Source organism: Enoplosus armatus, chromosome 13, assembly GCF_043641665.1.
Source record: "Enoplosus armatus isolate fEnoArm2 chromosome 13, fEnoArm2.hap1, whole genome shotgun sequence".
Classification (NCBI taxonomy): domain Eukaryota; kingdom Metazoa; phylum Chordata; class Actinopteri; order Centrarchiformes; family Enoplosidae; genus Enoplosus; species Enoplosus armatus.
In genome coordinates, this window is record NC_092192.1 from 18,926,271 (window position 1) to 18,943,490 (window position 17,220).

Consider the following 17,220-nt stretch of genomic DNA (forward strand, 5'->3'; position numbering starts at 1 on the left):
ATACTGTTTTCTTGTAGTGTAGATGACTCTACCAGACAAGGTACGGTAAGTTCATACTTACTGACAACATTAACAAAAGTCTCCTGCAAGTCTAATCTCATTCAGCCATACATGTACATATTCCTTACTTGTTTTCTATTTCATAGGGCAGGACTCCTCTGTGTTTTTGGTGTTCCTGGGTCAGCTGAGAGTGGACGTCAACCAACCAATCATCTGGCTCCACAGCAGACCACTGAAACCACTCTCAGCACCCTGCTTGCTTCCATGCACCAAGTACTGTCTGAAGACCCAGTGAATGCAATCACCACTGCCCCCCCACGCCGACCCCCGACACCACCCTCTTCACGCACCAGCCAGGGCGATGAGGAGCTCCCCAGCCCGACCAGCACAGAGGACGTTGTTACGTTGTCGACTTCTTCTGTGGTGGTGGGTTTGGGAAGCTCCTCACACACGTACACAGGAAGTTATCACCACCTCTTTGCATCTGTTTGGTACTAGTTTGGTCTGCACAGATTTGACTGTTGTTATTGTGGAGAAGCCCTGTTGTTACTGTTGTTGTTGTTGTTGTTGTTGTTGTTGTTGGCTGCGTAAAAGCGCACAAGCTCCTCTTGTGTTACCCCAGGTAACACGCGTATGGCGGGGGAAAGTTACCTGGGGTGATGACTTAGGTTGTGTCTTGCACCAGTGCTTTAATCCAAAGCACTTTCTAATATGTTTCTCTTTCAGCCACACACACACACACACACACACACACACACACACACACACTGCTACAGGTAAGTATGAAGAGGCAGAGGGGCAATTGTGAGGAAAGCCATGAGGAGTCAGCGTCCTCAACCTGCCACACACACACACACACACACACAGTGATACTGTGCTTGTTCTTAGATTTTATTTTAACCAAACTGCAGGTGCCTATACCAGAGGTAAGTTAACAACTAATTACAGCATTAACAATGTCCTGCACATTTTAATTTCACTTATTTGATAGTTCAGAGATAATTAATCTTTTCTATTAAGTGCTAAATTATCTCACTCACATGTACATGTACATATTCCTTACTTGTTTTCTATTTCACAGGGCAGGACTCCTCTGTGTTTTTGGTGTTCCTGACCCCCGACACCACCCTCTTCACGCACCAGCCAGGGCGATGAGGAGCTCCCCAGCCCGACCAGCATAGAGGACGTTGTTACGTTGTCGACTTCTTCTGTGCTGGTGGGTTTGGGAAGCTCCTCACACACGTACACAGGAAGTTAACACCACCTCTTTGCATCTGTTGAAAGTATTTTGTTAGTCACATTCAATACAGTGTGTCAGTGTATACTGCGTGTGATGATTCAGAAATCTGACAATGTATGACATCTTGAATAATTGTGAAATAAATATTGTTAGTTATAATTTAGTTTGTATTGATTTTCATTTGACTCAAAGACATTACTGTTACAAGTGTCATTTTTAACTGTGATATTGAATACTTTGGTAAATGTACAGTATTATATGTGATACACATAATATTACATGTTGAAAAACCCTTTAAACTGATGGAAATATTAACTAGCCAGCCATATACCAGGTTTCCACCTAGTCTCGTTTGCACTTTGGATTGAAAGTGCGGGCACATTCTGTTTTAAATGTTACAAACACATAGTGTAGCATGGAGGCTCTCTGAAGTAAAACAACTTTTTCAGTATTCAGATCAGATCAGTAAACACCTTTGTGTTGTGTTTCCTCAGTCTATACAAACTAACACCCTTTTTGGGAAATAATTAATAGTCTGAGCTATTAATTTGTCTATGTTGTTAAATGAAAGTCTTTGCAAAAACAAACAAACATGTTACCTATACTGTAACTACTTGACTCCACTACTTTCAAATTAAAAAAATCCCATGGCCTAATGACTTGGAACAAAATATGTGAATTTGTTTGGGTTGTACTCATAATTTACGAAAACATCTGCCCTGCTGTATATATATAGTAGCTTTGTGAAGGCTCTGTTGGTCCTCCTGAGGCCTGGCTGGCTCTGGAAATGGAAACCCCTAAATAATCTTTTCTCTGTAAACTCTGTGAAATCAAAAGGGGTTCAGATAAATGCTGGGAGAAAATGTGGACAGTATGTTGGTAATCACACTCACATTTTGTGGCCATGCCCAAAATTGAAAGAATACTGGAAGGACGTATTTGACGCTCTTACAGACGTTTTTCAGTATGAGATACCTAAAGATCCTACAATTGCTCTTCGTGGTATATTCCCTGATGGTATTGTTTGCAGAGACAAGAAATATCTACTGCGAGTTATAATAGCAGCAGCCATTAAATGTATCACATTTAGATGGTTGAAACCTGAACCCCCATCATATAATGTCTGGGAGCTGTATGAAATGGAAACAAATCACATATACCTTGCAGCTTCAGAAGCCAAAACTTTTAAGGAGATGGATGCCTTTGTTACTGCAATAAAATAATGTTAGAGTGGGTACATTCTGATTTTTTCTTTATTTAATTTTTATTTAATTTTATTTATTTATTTCATTCTATTTTATTTATATATTATTATTATTTTTGGTCTTAATTATTGTATTATTTGTATCGATGTGGGTCAATTCTATTAATAGCTAAGGTGTAATTTGTCATTATGATGTGTTTTGTATTATGTCCTGTATGTGCTCTCATGTTCAAATAAAAAAACTGTGAAATGTGTACAAGTTCACCACACAATAAAAAGAATCATGGCCGTTATTAAAAGGCAATTTACAATTTTGTGGTCATGGACACTTCAAGAAAAAAGTCCTGAATGCACAAGTTAACAAAAAAAAACATCTTTAATATAAATAATCCTGATGTGGATTAGTTGCTGACAGGTCATACCGATGTTCTACAACAAGAACAGCGTTTATCTGAGTCTGATTGGAGGTGGTCGTGACTCAGAGTGAAGGTGATTTATGTTCAGCATTTCCATCTCATCATAATACCTTCAACACAGAAGCTGAACAAGCAGGCTCTGTTTCATTAGATTCTCCACATGAGGTTGGTTTGCTTTACTCAAACTGTTCATATCATAAAAGACACGAGACACTGGAATATGCCGCTGTACACAAACAGGAACCTGCCACTTCCACCAGACACATCAGGTCTGCTTTCGCAGCAATCCTCCATGTGCAGGCAAGTATTCACAAGGTTGGATTTCTCACAGGGTTCGTCCAGATGTGCATCGATCTCTTGGTCCACAGAGCCACTCTTTAGTGGTTCATCACCGCAAATAATATTCAATGGCAGCTGAGAATGCAGCAAAGCCTCCACATCCCAGGACCCCAGCCTTCAGACCAGCTACAAAGCAGAAAAATAATACATGTGAGGACAAGAGAAATATACCACGTTTAATTTAAAACATAAATACACTGGTCACTTACCACGAAATCCAATGGCTCCTCCAGTTACACACCCGCTGTACACTGCGTTCTTCCAGTCAGATTTGCCTCTGTGCTGCAAATGAAAGACAGGTACAATGTAATGTACTTGAGGTGGAGGGCCAAAAAGGCCCAATGAGGGTCTCCAATTAGAATTACAAGTCAGCATATTGCTCTATCTGAGTGAGTTATTCTATTTTGCAAGCTACATACTGCACATAGCTTTAAAAACAGTGAAGCAGTTTCGCACCAGAGGGCGCTATCACATCATTTTGAGGAGGTTAAAAAGGCAGAACACAAATACCATGAGGTTCCCTAAACCTCTCAAACATTCAACATGGGGATTACAATAACAATATGGGGATTAGCACTTCCTTCAATAGTCATCGCTTTATAATTTCTGCCCGGGTGCCCATCAGAGATCTGTTGAAGCAAGGCTATGTTGCCAAAGAATACATGAGGCCTTGTTAGATTATCCCTGCGCATTTTCACAACATAAAAGCAAATATAATACGGCTCTCAAGTCAATCCGTACACACACAAAAATTATATGAATGATTCATGAAAGATGAGAGCGTAATCACCATTACAAACATCAGTGTTTCAACCTGAAATGACTGTTCCTCTCTGCTGATGTGCCATTTGCCTTCATGATTTTCCAGGATTGTTCCAGTTGATCAAATAATTTTTGTGTTTTTGTGTTTTTTTTTACTGATGCCCCTCTAATTTGACCACAAATTACTTATGTGGTCTTTTGGGTGCTGTGTTAGTAAAATCATGCAACTGTAAAAACTCCCATCACGGCTTGTGTGACCCAGCCTTGTAGCAGCGTTTGTGATTGTATTTAAGATATTTGACGTTTACATTACGTTTACATTATTTTGTCTATTCCCTGTTTTGCTACAGAGAACAAGGGCCATTATGAGATCCTCTTAATCCCCTTTGTGTTGAGCTCCTGTCAGACATTTGGTTCAGTTTAGTTCTCCTGTACAGCAACTACATACAACAACTTCATGTAATCTGTGTGGTTATGACCGTATGTCACCCCACCAGCAGCAGCCCCACGTAATGAAGAGATAATGAAGAGAAGTGGTGTGACCTACTGATTCTATGATGCACTCTGTACAGGAGAACATGGCGCCCACGATGGCGAAGTTCTTGGCGTACGACATCCCCCTCTGGCCCATGTCTTTGAGGACTTCTCGTGCTGTTGGAGTTCTCAGGGGGTCTTTGGGGTCGAAGCCAACATTGGTATCGATGCCAGCTGTGAATACACCAAAAGCTCCTCCGAGGACAAACCCTGTGGAGAACAGAAACACCAACATGAGTGTCTACACAATAAATCACAACCATATTTACGCTTGACTTGAGGAATAAAAGATGCCTACTGTTGAGCTATTCGCCTCTGATCAGAGAAATATTACTGCCCTTGAAGTTATTGATCATGTATGTGTAATGTACAGGAAGCATCATAGTCGGCCTGCAACTGACAATTATTTTTTATTAATCGTTAGATCTATAAAATGTAAAAAAGTTTTTTTTTTTAAAAAGCCCAAAGCCCAAGGTGTCATCTTCAAATAGCCTGTTTTGTCAGACTCACAGTACAATGTATGTAAGTTTATTATCACATAAGACGAAGACAAGCAGCACATACTGATAAATGAGAGGCTGGGGCTAGAGAATGTTTGGCATTTTTGCTTGACAAGTGACCTTAAATTGATTATCAAGTCAGCTAATAATCCCACCTCTGCATTATGGAAATCCCACCCAGGAATCCCAGCGTCCTCTTCAAATCTCCCTCCAGGTGTACAGTGGGGCTTGGAGCTCTGACACCAGATAACTGCACATTAAAATAAATGCAACTGCCTGTCCCCTGAAGCTGGTTAACAAATAACATAAATAATGTTGTCATGTTAGTGTCACTGCTTACCTCCCACACAGGCCAGAACAGACTTGAAGGCGCAGCTCTCCATTCCCCTCTCGATCATCTTCTGCTCGTCGCTTTTAGGAGGCACCGGCAGTGCCCCCATAACGGCGGGGTTCAGGTCCTTCACGGGCCTCTTGTCCCCGATGAGATGGTCGAGAATCGCACTGTACTGAATAGTTGAGCTGTCCATACTCGCACCAGCCGAGGCTGGACCTTGGGAGTCGGAGGTAGCGGCGCTTGCTGCACCCGTGGAGGCGACCATGTTTCTCAATGACAGTGCTTTAGGGAAATGTAGTCGAAGACTAGCGGGTGCAGATTCGTCGTATATGTTGTTGATGTCTGATGATGAAGCATGTCTATGTATATGTATATATATATAAATGTACATAAATAAAAAGTAACATGTGAAGTGATACGCATTTTAAAGCTTTTGTAAAAATGATTTTATTCACTCGTCAAAAAATATATTTAAAAACGTGTCAGCACATTCGACACAAAGTCAATGTGCCAATCCGTCGTCACCAGCAGCACTGCGGTAAGTAGTACCTTCATGGGGGTTATACAATGTTGTTGTAGAAACTTTATGGTCATTTTGGAGGCTGTAGCTGGTGTGTTGTGTTATACATGTGTTTCTGACATTTTTTTCTACCTCACTTATATCAACAGGGGTAGACTAATTATTATGAACAATATTATGGTTTTAATATAAGATGTTAAATCTTATATTTGAAACACCTCTCATTCCTGCATTATATTCTACATTTGTGCCGCTTAAATGTAGGCTACCTATAGATTTTTGCTGCAACTGTGTCAGAGGCGTGATTTCCCCTTTTTAAGTAAAGGGAATGACAAAATCTTACAAAAACGCATGCAATCCAATACAACAGTGCCAAAAACTATTGTCTCCGAAATTGCCATTAAGCTCTCTCAGCAACATAAACCATGTCAACAAACACTAGTTTATAGTAAACTTCATGAAGGTTGCGATGGTAGGATTTTTAATTTTTTTGCTGGACTGTTGTATTTTGTTGAATTAGATAGTGCAAGTGTTTTCATCTTTCGTGTATTTCAGTGTGGTGTACAGTTTTGTTAACATATTTGTTACAGAAGACAGACTATCCCATGTCCAGCTTTCAGGCACAATCCAAACCAGATTCTCAACAATAAAGAAACAGACAATATAAGTAGTTCTGATACATACATTATGATTATGAAGAAAAACATCTCCTTGACACATTTAAATGATCTTGTCATGGAGTGGACACTTGGGAAATACAGGTCTGTGCACTGTATTTTGTTTTTATTTCTATTTTAATTCCTCGCATTCGTTTCTCTGTGGAAAGACTGCATTTCCCAGAAATCACCCCGAGCACTGCGCCAAACTCGCTTCACGCGCTCCACCTACCGGCTCCAGCACAGGCCGGTGGTGACACTTTAATGAGTCGCGTGCGTGAGGCGGCAGCAGCAGCACCAGCATCCTGATCAAACAACAGCAGCACCCGCCGCATTACTGAACAGGTGAGATGAAGCTAGCGGCTAATACTCGTGTATTCCTGACAGTCTACAGCATTTCTTCTGCCTTTCACCATTTTGTTGGGTCAACGTGTGTAAACTTTGCCGTCAAAGCCGTTGTGTTGTCGGTGGACATTAACGAGCTGTCAGAGAGTCGCTCGGGACCAGTTGGTTCGGCCGGTGGACAGCAACGACAAACTGACTTTGATGACAGCTCGCTTGTTAGCAGCATTAACAGTCGCAGCAGACGTCTCTGTCCCCTTAATGTAATGACTAAGTCATTCTGAAGCAGACGTGTCCCTCCTGAGACGACAGCGTCTGTGATAAAATTTGCCGAAGGACACGTTGTTTTCACGCTAATTGAATGTGTCACTGTATGAGAGTCATGTTGGTCAACAGAAAGTCGGACAACAATGGCGTGCACAGGATGTTATTTTACATTTAACGTCAGATATTATCCTGATTTTTTTTCAGTTTACTTGCTAACGTTGCACCATGCGGTGTCGTGAGTTCAACAGGATTCCTACTCGATCAATACTCCCCGTTTGCTTTATAAATATACCTTTTATTGGATCAGTTCTTATTCCATCCCTTTTCCTAAGTAAAAGTTATAATGGGGACCGTTTTATTGTTGCCCAGGCATGTCTGGTAGTGTCATGCTTGAGCTGACAACTATTCAACATGTCACTTATCCTCACCCTTAGAAAAAAAATAGTTTTTTTTAATTATTGGGGTTGTTAATGTTTTATTTAAGTTAGACTACATTTCCAGTTATATTTTCTGTAAATCGTATTATTTTGTTGGCCTAAAAGTACTAAAATTTAAACTCGTTGAGTCTAAAAATCATTATAGAATAAGCACCATGTGTAAGTTTGTTGTTGAGTTCCTTCAGGTTGCTAAAGCCCCCAAATTCTCCCCAGAAATACAGAGGACATGACTTCAGTGTTATCGATGGTAGCTATGGCCTGCACTCGAGCTCTTTTTTTTTACAAAACAAATATTATGTCTTATTGTTACATGACTAGGACCTCAATCACTGGAAGGTTTCTTCTCAGATCTTTATATACAGTAGCTCTGTGCTGTTTGCTCCCTCATAGGATTTTCATACTTTACTTCCTGACACAAACCGGGGCATGTACACGCAGATCAAGTTACAAATGAATTTACCAAATTAGCTGTACTGCTTAGGTTAGGGTTTTTTATGTAAATTTTACATTTTGCGGCCAATGGCAAGTTGCCTTTGGAACCACTTCAGTGCTCTGCAAGCGGTTTTTCTTCACATGATCCGCCAGCCATTTGTTCCTCATTAGATCAGTGCCATGTGAAGCAGTCAAACAAGGGCTTGTTGTGTTAAGTGTAGTTATTTGTGAAAGTTTGTTGTTTATGTCTTTAATAGGTCCTTAAATGCTTAATTATTGCAAACTATCCTGACTAAGCTCCTGTGTGCAATTCTACTCTTGCCACGTAACTTTTACTTGTAAACTACATGACCAAAGTGTTCCAGAGACATCACTGTCTAAAATAGTGATGCTCAAATAACAAACTTTTGCTGTTTTGCTCATGGCTAGCTGTGCAGCATAATTGGGCACCTCAATAATGACAAAAGGGAAAGTGAAGTTGTAAAATATCCTAATTGCAGAGCTTACGTTGTAGTCTTGTGTTTATAGAAGAGGCCAGCCTTGCAGTGGAACGTGCATGGGTTCCTTTGGGAGAAACCAAATGAGCAACAAATGACAGCTTTCACTTTCTTCTGTTCCTTTTGATTATGCCAGGGGAAAGGACAGTTCAAATATGAGCAGCGCACCAGTCATTTATGAGGCGGTCAATGTGAATGTTGTTTGTAGGTAATTACACCCTTTGTTTTTCTCATGGTTAACCATCCAAGAAGGGGAAATAGTCGGAAAACCGTCTTCGGCTTCTGCGCTGTGTTCAGGACAGGCTGTGCTAGACACAAAAAAAGCACCAAGGGAGGCTGGTCTTGTGTCAGTGTCATGATGAGTAGTCAGACTACAGCAAAGTGGATGCATACAGTGACATTCACTGATAGATGTCATGTAAACAGGCTCCTGTATTTTTTAAGTTTTTGTAGACAGGAAAATTACATGAACACATCTGACAACAACCAATGGGATTGCTAAATTTGCAGTCTGTCTTGTTTGAGTTTATTATTGATTTCATGACTTTGTGTTTCTCTTGCCTGGACTCATACATAATATTTCCTTGCAGATCAGGGGGCAGTGAATCTCCCTCGTTTTTGCTGCTCTCATCCTCTGTTCAACTCATTACCCAGGCAGTTCCTGTCATTGGCTTGCTATTTATAGCCAGGGGTTATGTGGGGAGCACCCATGTTCCCATTGTACAGCGGTGGTACGGTTTGTTTTGTTGGACAGAAAATAATGCCTGGTGATCACCCTGAGCACTCTGCTCAATGGGAAGAATGAAATGTATGTGAATGTGTGATGTTCTAAAGGAAATTAAAGGCATCCTCTCCTCGCTGTCCCACACACTCAGGAATATCTCCTACCAGTGCTGGTGCCCTGGATTCACTTTTCTTAACTACGCGCTAAGGGACTGTGAGCAGAAAATTAGCAGCAGCACTGGAGTCTTTCATCCACATGCTGGAGCTGACATTTGTATGAAATGAGTCAGGGAGGGGGTGGGGTAACAACACTTGGAGTGACCTTGTCCAGCTGTGGTAAGAAAGGTGAAAGGCACATACTGCAGTGGTGTAGCCCTCTACATTGTGCGTCAGATGCTTACTTCACTGCCTAGTTGTTCTCTGTGGATGGAGATATAATGACGCATGGGCTCAATATAACTTTCACACTTTTCAAACCTGCAGTGCGCCAATTTAACTGACAAGAAATTAGCCTAGTCTTAAATATGGAAAAGATTAAATGCCCAAAATAACTCTTTGGCATTTAAGCCGATATCATCACTCAGTTCTGTGTAAATTCTTCCTTTTGAAGAGTATGAACTGTTGTTTTTGAGTAGGATTTTGAGTAATAAAGGATTTAGAGAGAGTAATAAAGGATTTAGAGAGAGATTGAAAATGACTATCGCCAAGTTGAGTGAGCATGAAACTTTGGGTGCATGGAGTCATAGGTGGAGGTACCCATCTTTATCAGAACACACAGCACCCCAACTCCACACAATGATGAGCTAGAAGATCAGTTTGCCGAGCTGCACCAATTTGAACCTCTTGGCGGTCCTCCTGAACCTGATGCAACAGCTAGGCCTGTAGGTGCTGGGCTCATAGAGTCCATTAGTTGCTGTGTGTCAGCCTGTAAAGACCTGTCAATCAATGTGGAGTGACAATTCAGTGTTTTGAATTTTGTTAGAAAGGCGACCAGAGTTATATATATGTCCAGACTATTCTGCAAGTGTCTTTACAATGTTTTTATGATGAGATTTCATCCTAGGTGATGACAAGCGGAGTTATACTGTCTCATGGCTAAGTGCACAGTGTGTTACTCCTCTGCCTCTCGTGTGAAAATTCTCAACTGCTGGTTCCCAACAGAAGTGAAATGTTATCAAAAGCGAAGCTGGGGGATTCAGCCATCAACTTTTTATTCTCAGCCGATAGAGGCAGAGGAGGAAAATCCCTGAGGAAGAAAGATAAATAGAGCTATGAATGGACAGAAGGAATACTGTGTATCAATTAAAAGAGAACTGTTAGTCTCTGAAGGTGACGACTGTGAGATGTTTTGTGATGAATGACTCACTGAAGTGAATGAATCACTGAACTTCATACAGTATCTCTCAGCCACACCAACTCAGTGGTCCATTTGCAAATGACTGACTGAATATTGCAGTAAACTCTTGAAAGACAATTCTCTCATTGTGAAATCCATCTCTATTACGGATAATTTTATTAACAATTAGTTCATGAATAATGACCTGATATCACAGTAGCAAAGGCACTTCATGATGTAGCCTGACTTGTAGTTTTGTGATCTGAGGTCAGTTTACCAGAGCACTCTTGTTTGTGTCTTTGAAACTGTGTATTTAGCCTTTATTGCTGTGAATGATGACTCTCTTGTTTGTAACAGGATTAGCTCTCGCCCTCTTCAGCATGAGGATCTTAGGAAAATATTAATATGGTCAGCAGTACATATCTCTGCCTGGTGTGCTCTCTCTCTCACACACACACACACACACACACACACACACACACATTTAGGCAAAAGCACTCGGTGTGATCTGAGAAGAAAGAATTGTTATCTGTCCACAAGAGGCGAGGTCTGGTCTGCGTACAGTTGGAGTGGCACGTCCTTTACCGCAGTGGAGGAGGCTTTAATTGAGGAGATAAGAGGAGATGGGCCGATTGGAGCAGGAATGAGTACTGGCATGGCATTCAGTCAGTCGAATAAATAGAAGCATTCCTATTTCTAACAGAATGTGAGGCTGCTCAGTGTGCTGTCAGCAGGTTGCAGCTATTTTGCGTAGTATTTTCAACTCAATACTTTTGCCTCGCAAAGGCACAGATGGCTCCCAGCCTCCACAGCAGTGCCAGGCTACCTTCCCCTCAGTTATTCTTCTGAAATGTCATCTACCGAAAGGGCAGTGGAGAAAAATATACTGCACTGGCACAGCAATGTTTTCTGCATAATATTGGTGTATACATTAGAGTGAAGGTAACTCCAAGCATCTTTTCCCTCTGGCTCTGTTTTTAGTTCAGGAACGTCCAGGAAACCGGCCGCATACTTGACAAGCATCTCAGTCTAACTCACTGGCTCCAAGGAATGCTAGTGTTTTTGTAAATGGGTCATCTGGGCCACTTCTGAGGTAAAGCAGAGATATGGTCTTTTCACATGAATGTCAGGCTTCTTTTTGCCTCCACTGTAGCATAAGAGCAGAAGTGTGATGTGCAAGTCAAGAATAAGACAGATGATTTGATATTGTCGAGTTATCCAGGTAAACAGGACAAGCCAGTTTAGTGTGACGTTTACTCATGCGCGGGGAGTGTCGTTAAAATGTTTGCCTGGTAGCTGAAAGAGGTCTGACCCATTGTAATCTTCTTTTTGGTCTCTCTTCATACAGGTTACATTGAACACACCCACAGTGTACATCAAATAGCTGTCATGCCACAAGTCCGTGTACTGTTGCAAACTCAACAGACACAGCAGGGATCGCTCCTTCTGGGTGGGACAGTAGTTGGCGCTATGATGTTCCATTGGGGAAAATCACTGAGCTCTGTTGAGTGGTTGTCTTTTCATTCCCTCGCAGTTCTCATGGATGCTATGCTAGTGTTTCTATGGAGTCCGCCCACTCGCTGTACATGTAGCCAGCCAGGCAGACGGGATAGCAGCTGAAGTTTCTATAATGCGGCTCTGACTGACTGTTTATCAGACACGAACTTTGACACCAGCAGAGCAGGAAGTTCGGCCCTCGAGGGAGCCCGGCTCTGAGAGAGATGAAACAGAGGATGAAGCAGATGAAATATGCATGAAGACTGTATCTGTGTCTCAGCTCCTGCTCCTGTATGCCTGGTGAAGCCAGGGCAGAGCAGTTTTTTTGGCTTCAATACCTCAGTAATTCCTTGTTTGGTTAAGAAATTCCACATGTAGAAGATATCAGCAGCAGCACAATTAAAGCAGCTATTTTGATAATTGAATAATAGTTTTTGTCATTTTTAAACAAAAATACCACCAAATACACTACTGTATATAGTGATTTTTATTTTCATAATATTGGTTAATGGGCATAAATAATGCCCATGAGTCAAATTTTCTTATGAAATAGAAAAATATAATATCTAATGTTTTAATATTTTTATGTTAAGTATCTGATATATAAGTTATATCAGAAGTGTAAATGGAGAATTGAACTTCCCAGCCCCTCCTCTTGGATATGAACTGTCATAGTTAATGAGCCAGGATCCACAGTAAGCACTTATTATTTTGAATGTTTGGGATCCCCTGCTGTGTAGACCCAAAAGCCAGCCAAACAACCTATTGATCTATGTCCAGATCAAAGGAAGTCGTAAACTCAGCAGTTTCCTGACTAGCTCCGCTTTCCTCTCATCTCCTCTTGAATTAAAATGTGCTGGTTTAAGCAGCAGCTCTCGTCTTTAGGCTACTTCATATTCAGATGCTGAGAAGTCGTTTTTCTGTGTTTGTTATAGAATGATACTAGAAGGCCTAATAGGGTTCTCATTTTTCTAGCAATATTCCACATCAGCATCACCACACAAAGGCGGATGGCACAATAGTCAATAGCTTCAAACACAATACATACAAACATACACATACCACTTGTGAACTATTGCCTCCTAGCTGTAGGTTCATGGTTCTCCATTCCCAGGGGTGCAATTTGAAACATTTAAAGTCTGTTAATATTTGTACAGCTGTAGGCATTCTGGTGTGTTTGGCAGCTTGGCTTTGCTCACATTCAACTCTCACAAATTGCTACTGACTGCAGAAAACGTCACACATTTGCTGCATTGTTTAGTGCGAAGCTAGGCTGAAACTTCCCCGTTACTGCATTTTTGAAGGAGGTTTTGCGCCCTGTTGCGTACTGGTTTCAGAACCCTCCAGACTAAAGGGGAAACCCAGAGGGAGAGCAGAGACCGTCTCACAGCATGGGACACAGACTAATCCCACACTCTTCCTGTTTCTTTCGCTGAGATAATGACTTTGCACACACCGCTTCCCCAGACCCAGGTGCTGTACAGATGCTTGAGAGCTGCTGACGTGGTCAGGCACAATTAATACATTAATGCATGCATGCACGTAAGCACACATATTTGCCCATCCCACTGCAATATTATTGTTTCATATAAGATTGATATTAAAGTGAAATGGATCTTAATTATACACTACATTGTATGTTTATATAATGTACAGTGAACAGCGATCTGTTCTGGATTCACTCGCTCTAGGGCAGATGTTGGTCAGATGTTCAGCTGCTGTTATGGTAATGTGATATCAGTAGCAGCAGTAGCAACATATCAATATCACAGCAACAGAAAGATAGTATCTGCTTGTGGTTGTAAGTTTATTTTCAGTGTTTTGATACACTATGGTTTGGTATTCAGCTGTTTCATGTCATCATAGTTATATAAGGTTTTTGAAGATAAAAATAACAACCAATTAAATTGTGTTCTCTCATATAAATCCATCTTGAAATCCTCTTGTTGCAGAGCATCAAGACGGCAAAAAACAGTTACCCTCAGATATACTTATATCAGGAAAATTATGGTAGGCTATTTTTTGCATGTGACTGGAGTTTTACACAATAAAAAGTGACTACTGTGACTGTAAATGAAAGACTACTTTATTGAATATTTTCTTATTTTGTCAAATAGTTTTGACATCTTGAAAATGGAGACCTATTCACAGCCTGAAGGTTTTAGTTCACTGTTTTTTATGTTTTAATGGATGTGCCTTTAAATAAAAGAAAATGGGTTAATATTTAATTGTATGGTTATTTTTATGGGGACACCGCATAGCATGGACCAGTGCCACGTACCACATCAAGAGCAAATAGTATAGACTGGAGCCAAAAGATCAATGTTGTGTCCAAATACAGCTGAATCCTCAGAGGTGTTTGGAGCTGACATCATGTTCCACAGTCAGTATTACATGATCTAAATTTCTCTCGGCGTATAAATGCAGCTTGACATTGAATTTGTAAAATAACAGTATCTTTACAATTTAAGCTAATTTTGTATAGCTGTCAGTTTTGGATGGTATAATGAGAATAGGCTGTATTGTCAATGATCATGGAAAAAACAATATTTTAAGCTACACACTCAACTGAATCACCATTATTACACATTTTAGATTTGCTTTCACATCCCATGTGACAGTGTTATGTCTGTGTGGAGAGTCTGACTCAGTGCTCTTTCCTGTGGACGGCAGGAGGAAAAAGGAAGAGAATGAGAAGCAGGCAGCACTTCAGAGCTGTAACGTGCCTGCTAATGGTTTTGTCTGAGAAGTGAGGTATTCGGTGGCCTGTCCATTCAGCTTCTTGTATCACACAATGACAGGAACCCCCTGAGAGCCACCTCACCTAGTGAGCATCCAGCGACATGGCTTTATGTTCCATCATTAGTTCTTAATGTTTGCCCTGTTTCCTGTTTCCTAATTTACTCTCTCTGTAAGGGTTCAGTTTTCATGTATGCAAAAGATCCCATCTGTGAGAGCTTATTCCAGTTGGAAAGTCTCAGAAATGTCCTCATACTCGTAAGTCGGCTGTTTTTATGGCCGAGAAATGGTGGGTATACTGGTAATTTCTGGTCTCTCATTTTGGTGCTTGTGAATTAGTGAGGTGGACATGAAGTGAATGAAGTGGTTCTTTGCTTTTCCTTCGAGTCCATGTTCTATATTGGGACATCTTGGATTGTTATTGTTCTTATACTATGGTCACTTACACTTACAATGGAAAAGTGATGTAGGCTACTTTTTGCTGCACTGGTGACTCCTACAGCTTGGTTGGGGCACCTGTATGTTCTCCGCCCTCCTGGTGAAACTCCTCAGTAGTCGATAAAAAGCAGCGGTGATACCATTTGTATGAGAGTGCTGTCTACATCTTCCTCAGGAAGTAATCATTTTTGTGGCTCTATGGATGGCAACGACAGTCTGTTGGTCGGTTGGTCCACCACTCCAGACTGAAATATGTTGACTGACATTGCCATGAAATTTGTACAGATATTCATGGTCATCCCGACTTTTCATCTAGCGCCACCAGCAGGTCGAAGTTTTCACTTACCCAGTGAAATATTTGGATTGACACAGTTGTTTTACAGTGGACCTTGGTTCCCAGATGATGTATCCTAATAACTTTGTATCCTAATGATTCCCTGACCTTTCATCTTGCACCAACCTTGTGGTGGTGGAAAAGTCATCTAGCGTGGTTTTGAGTGAAATGTCTCGACAGCTATTGCATGGTGGGCTTACCTCGCCTGCCCTTAAGGGATATATTATAATTTGGATTGTTCCACTTCCTTGAGTCTTGGGTCAATATTTTTATTATATTGAATATTGTTCCCATCAGGTATGTTTATCAGCACTGCAGTCATCCATAACGGGTAGACTGAAATAGAAAACAATGTCACATTTGTCTACTATATCTCTATAGATGGCTTTCCTTTGCCCTCCTCTGAAAAAACAAAAGAAAACTGTAGTTAGACTGTATTACAAGAACTATAGTCATGATACATGATTTCAACATACACCTTTTAAACATAGTATTTTCTATGGTCATGGTGTAATCCACAGTTGCCACCCAGGCATATGTGACCACTGGCAGTGAACAATCACAGGAACGGTACAATGTTTTGACAGCATTTAACAAGGCTGCAATCAAGGTAGTGTCTGCCAATGGCAACATTACAGAAGCGGTTTAGTCGAAAGAAAGCAAGTCAAATCATACTCGAAATCTGTACCTGCAGCAGGGTGTGAAACACCATGTGGTTCCTAAAAAGTGCTCTGAACTGTTTCTCAACCCTTTGCTGCGTCCTTTTTAAAACAGCAGTTTTTGTGGTGGTGTAGGGGTGTGGTCAGACCAAGTTCCTCAGCTTACCACTTGCCACAAACTGGGGCCTGTTTCATCCCGGACCAGAGTGCGGTACACTCTCTACCCACATGCTCTACGGCCTTGGCATGCCATACAATGTGGGATCCAAATTAGACCAGCATGGTAGAGTGTAGAAAGCAGACCCCTCCACAAATGATCCACCCTCACATTAAGAAGTGTCTCTGAGACAAAGATTGGCTTTGTCAGTGTTGTTAGCCGCTGTTTGTGCCCAAACAGCTTCACTTTGTAAATAAAGGACATGAGTCGCACATACTGCACAGAAATTTCACTGAAGCAGCACAAGCTTTACACGGCTGTGGTTTTTAATTTAAGAATACAATGGAACAGTTGTGTCTCGCCCACAAACCACAAACACACATGGTCCCAGGTTAAATCAGATTGCAAGCCACTGTCCTGAGAACAAAGTGCAGACACCTGCATTTCAACAGCGGTTTAGGCTGTGTGATCATAATAAGAATCATTACCCTTGTTCAGACAGTGCATGGCCCACTAGTCTCAATGCCACATGTTGGAGAACTGTTCCTCCTCCTCCTCCTGGTTCCTTCTCCCCTTCTTGCTGTCTGTTCTTCACAAGTAAGAAAAAATCTGGAAAAACTGTGAGAGGAGAAAAACATGCTCATGGCTGAGACTCTGTTCCTCTCTTCCTCTTTGTATGAGAGAGAGTGAAAGAGGCAGCGGCGCACAGCACAGCAGTTGGCAGCCTGCAGTACTTCCTCATCCTGACTGCTGCGTTGAGGCAGACAGCCGTTGTTCCTCACCCTTCATTTTCGCCCTCAGACTCTGTCTGTAGAGCTCAGCACAGGACATATATTTTGGTCAGTTGTGCTTCAGGG

At 41.3% G+C, this 17,220-nt stretch overlaps 2 protein-coding genes across 2 annotated transcripts in view; one reads left to right on the forward strand and one right to left on the reverse strand.

Annotated features, from left to right (window-relative positions):
- Window positions 1–2,821: 2,821 nt before the first annotated feature.
- Window positions 2,822–5,594, reverse strand: timm22 (translocase of inner mitochondrial membrane 22 homolog (yeast)). Its single transcript, XM_070917843.1, has 4 exons — window positions 5,336–5,594; window positions 4,509–4,705; window positions 3,409–3,481; window positions 2,822–3,325 (listed from the first exon to the last, which is right to left on the reverse strand). The coding sequence occupies exons 1-4, from the start codon at window positions 5,592–5,594 to the stop codon at window positions 3,249–3,251; spliced, it is 606 nt and encodes a 201-aa protein (XP_070773944.1). The 3' UTR covers window positions 2,822–3,248.
- A 1,209-nt stretch (window positions 5,595–6,803) lies between these two features.
- The window catches only part of specc1 (sperm antigen with calponin homology and coiled-coil domains 1), a 65,073-nt gene continuing 54,656 nt past the window's right edge, over window positions 6,804–17,220 (forward strand). Inside the window, exon 1 of the mRNA XM_070917014.1 lies at window positions 6,804–6,850. The gene's annotated coding sequence lies outside the window, so the exon portion shown is untranslated. The remainder of the gene's footprint in view (window positions 6,851–17,220) is intronic.

Excerpts from the sequence above, each read along its gene's own strand:
- timm22 (XM_070917843.1), bottom strand. The coding sequence starts at position 5,594 with ATGGTCGCCTCCACGGGTGCAGCAAGCGCCGCTACCTCCGACTCCCAA. Across the intron at positions 3,482-4,508 it reads CAGAGTGCATCATAGAATCA|CACAGAGGCAAATCTGACTG; the intron begins GTAGGTCACACC and ends TTTCATTTGCAG. Across the intron at positions 3,326-3,408 it reads AGGAGCCATTGGATTTCGTG|CTGGTCTGAAGGCTGGGGTC; the intron begins GTAAGTGACCAG and ends TCTGCTTTGTAG.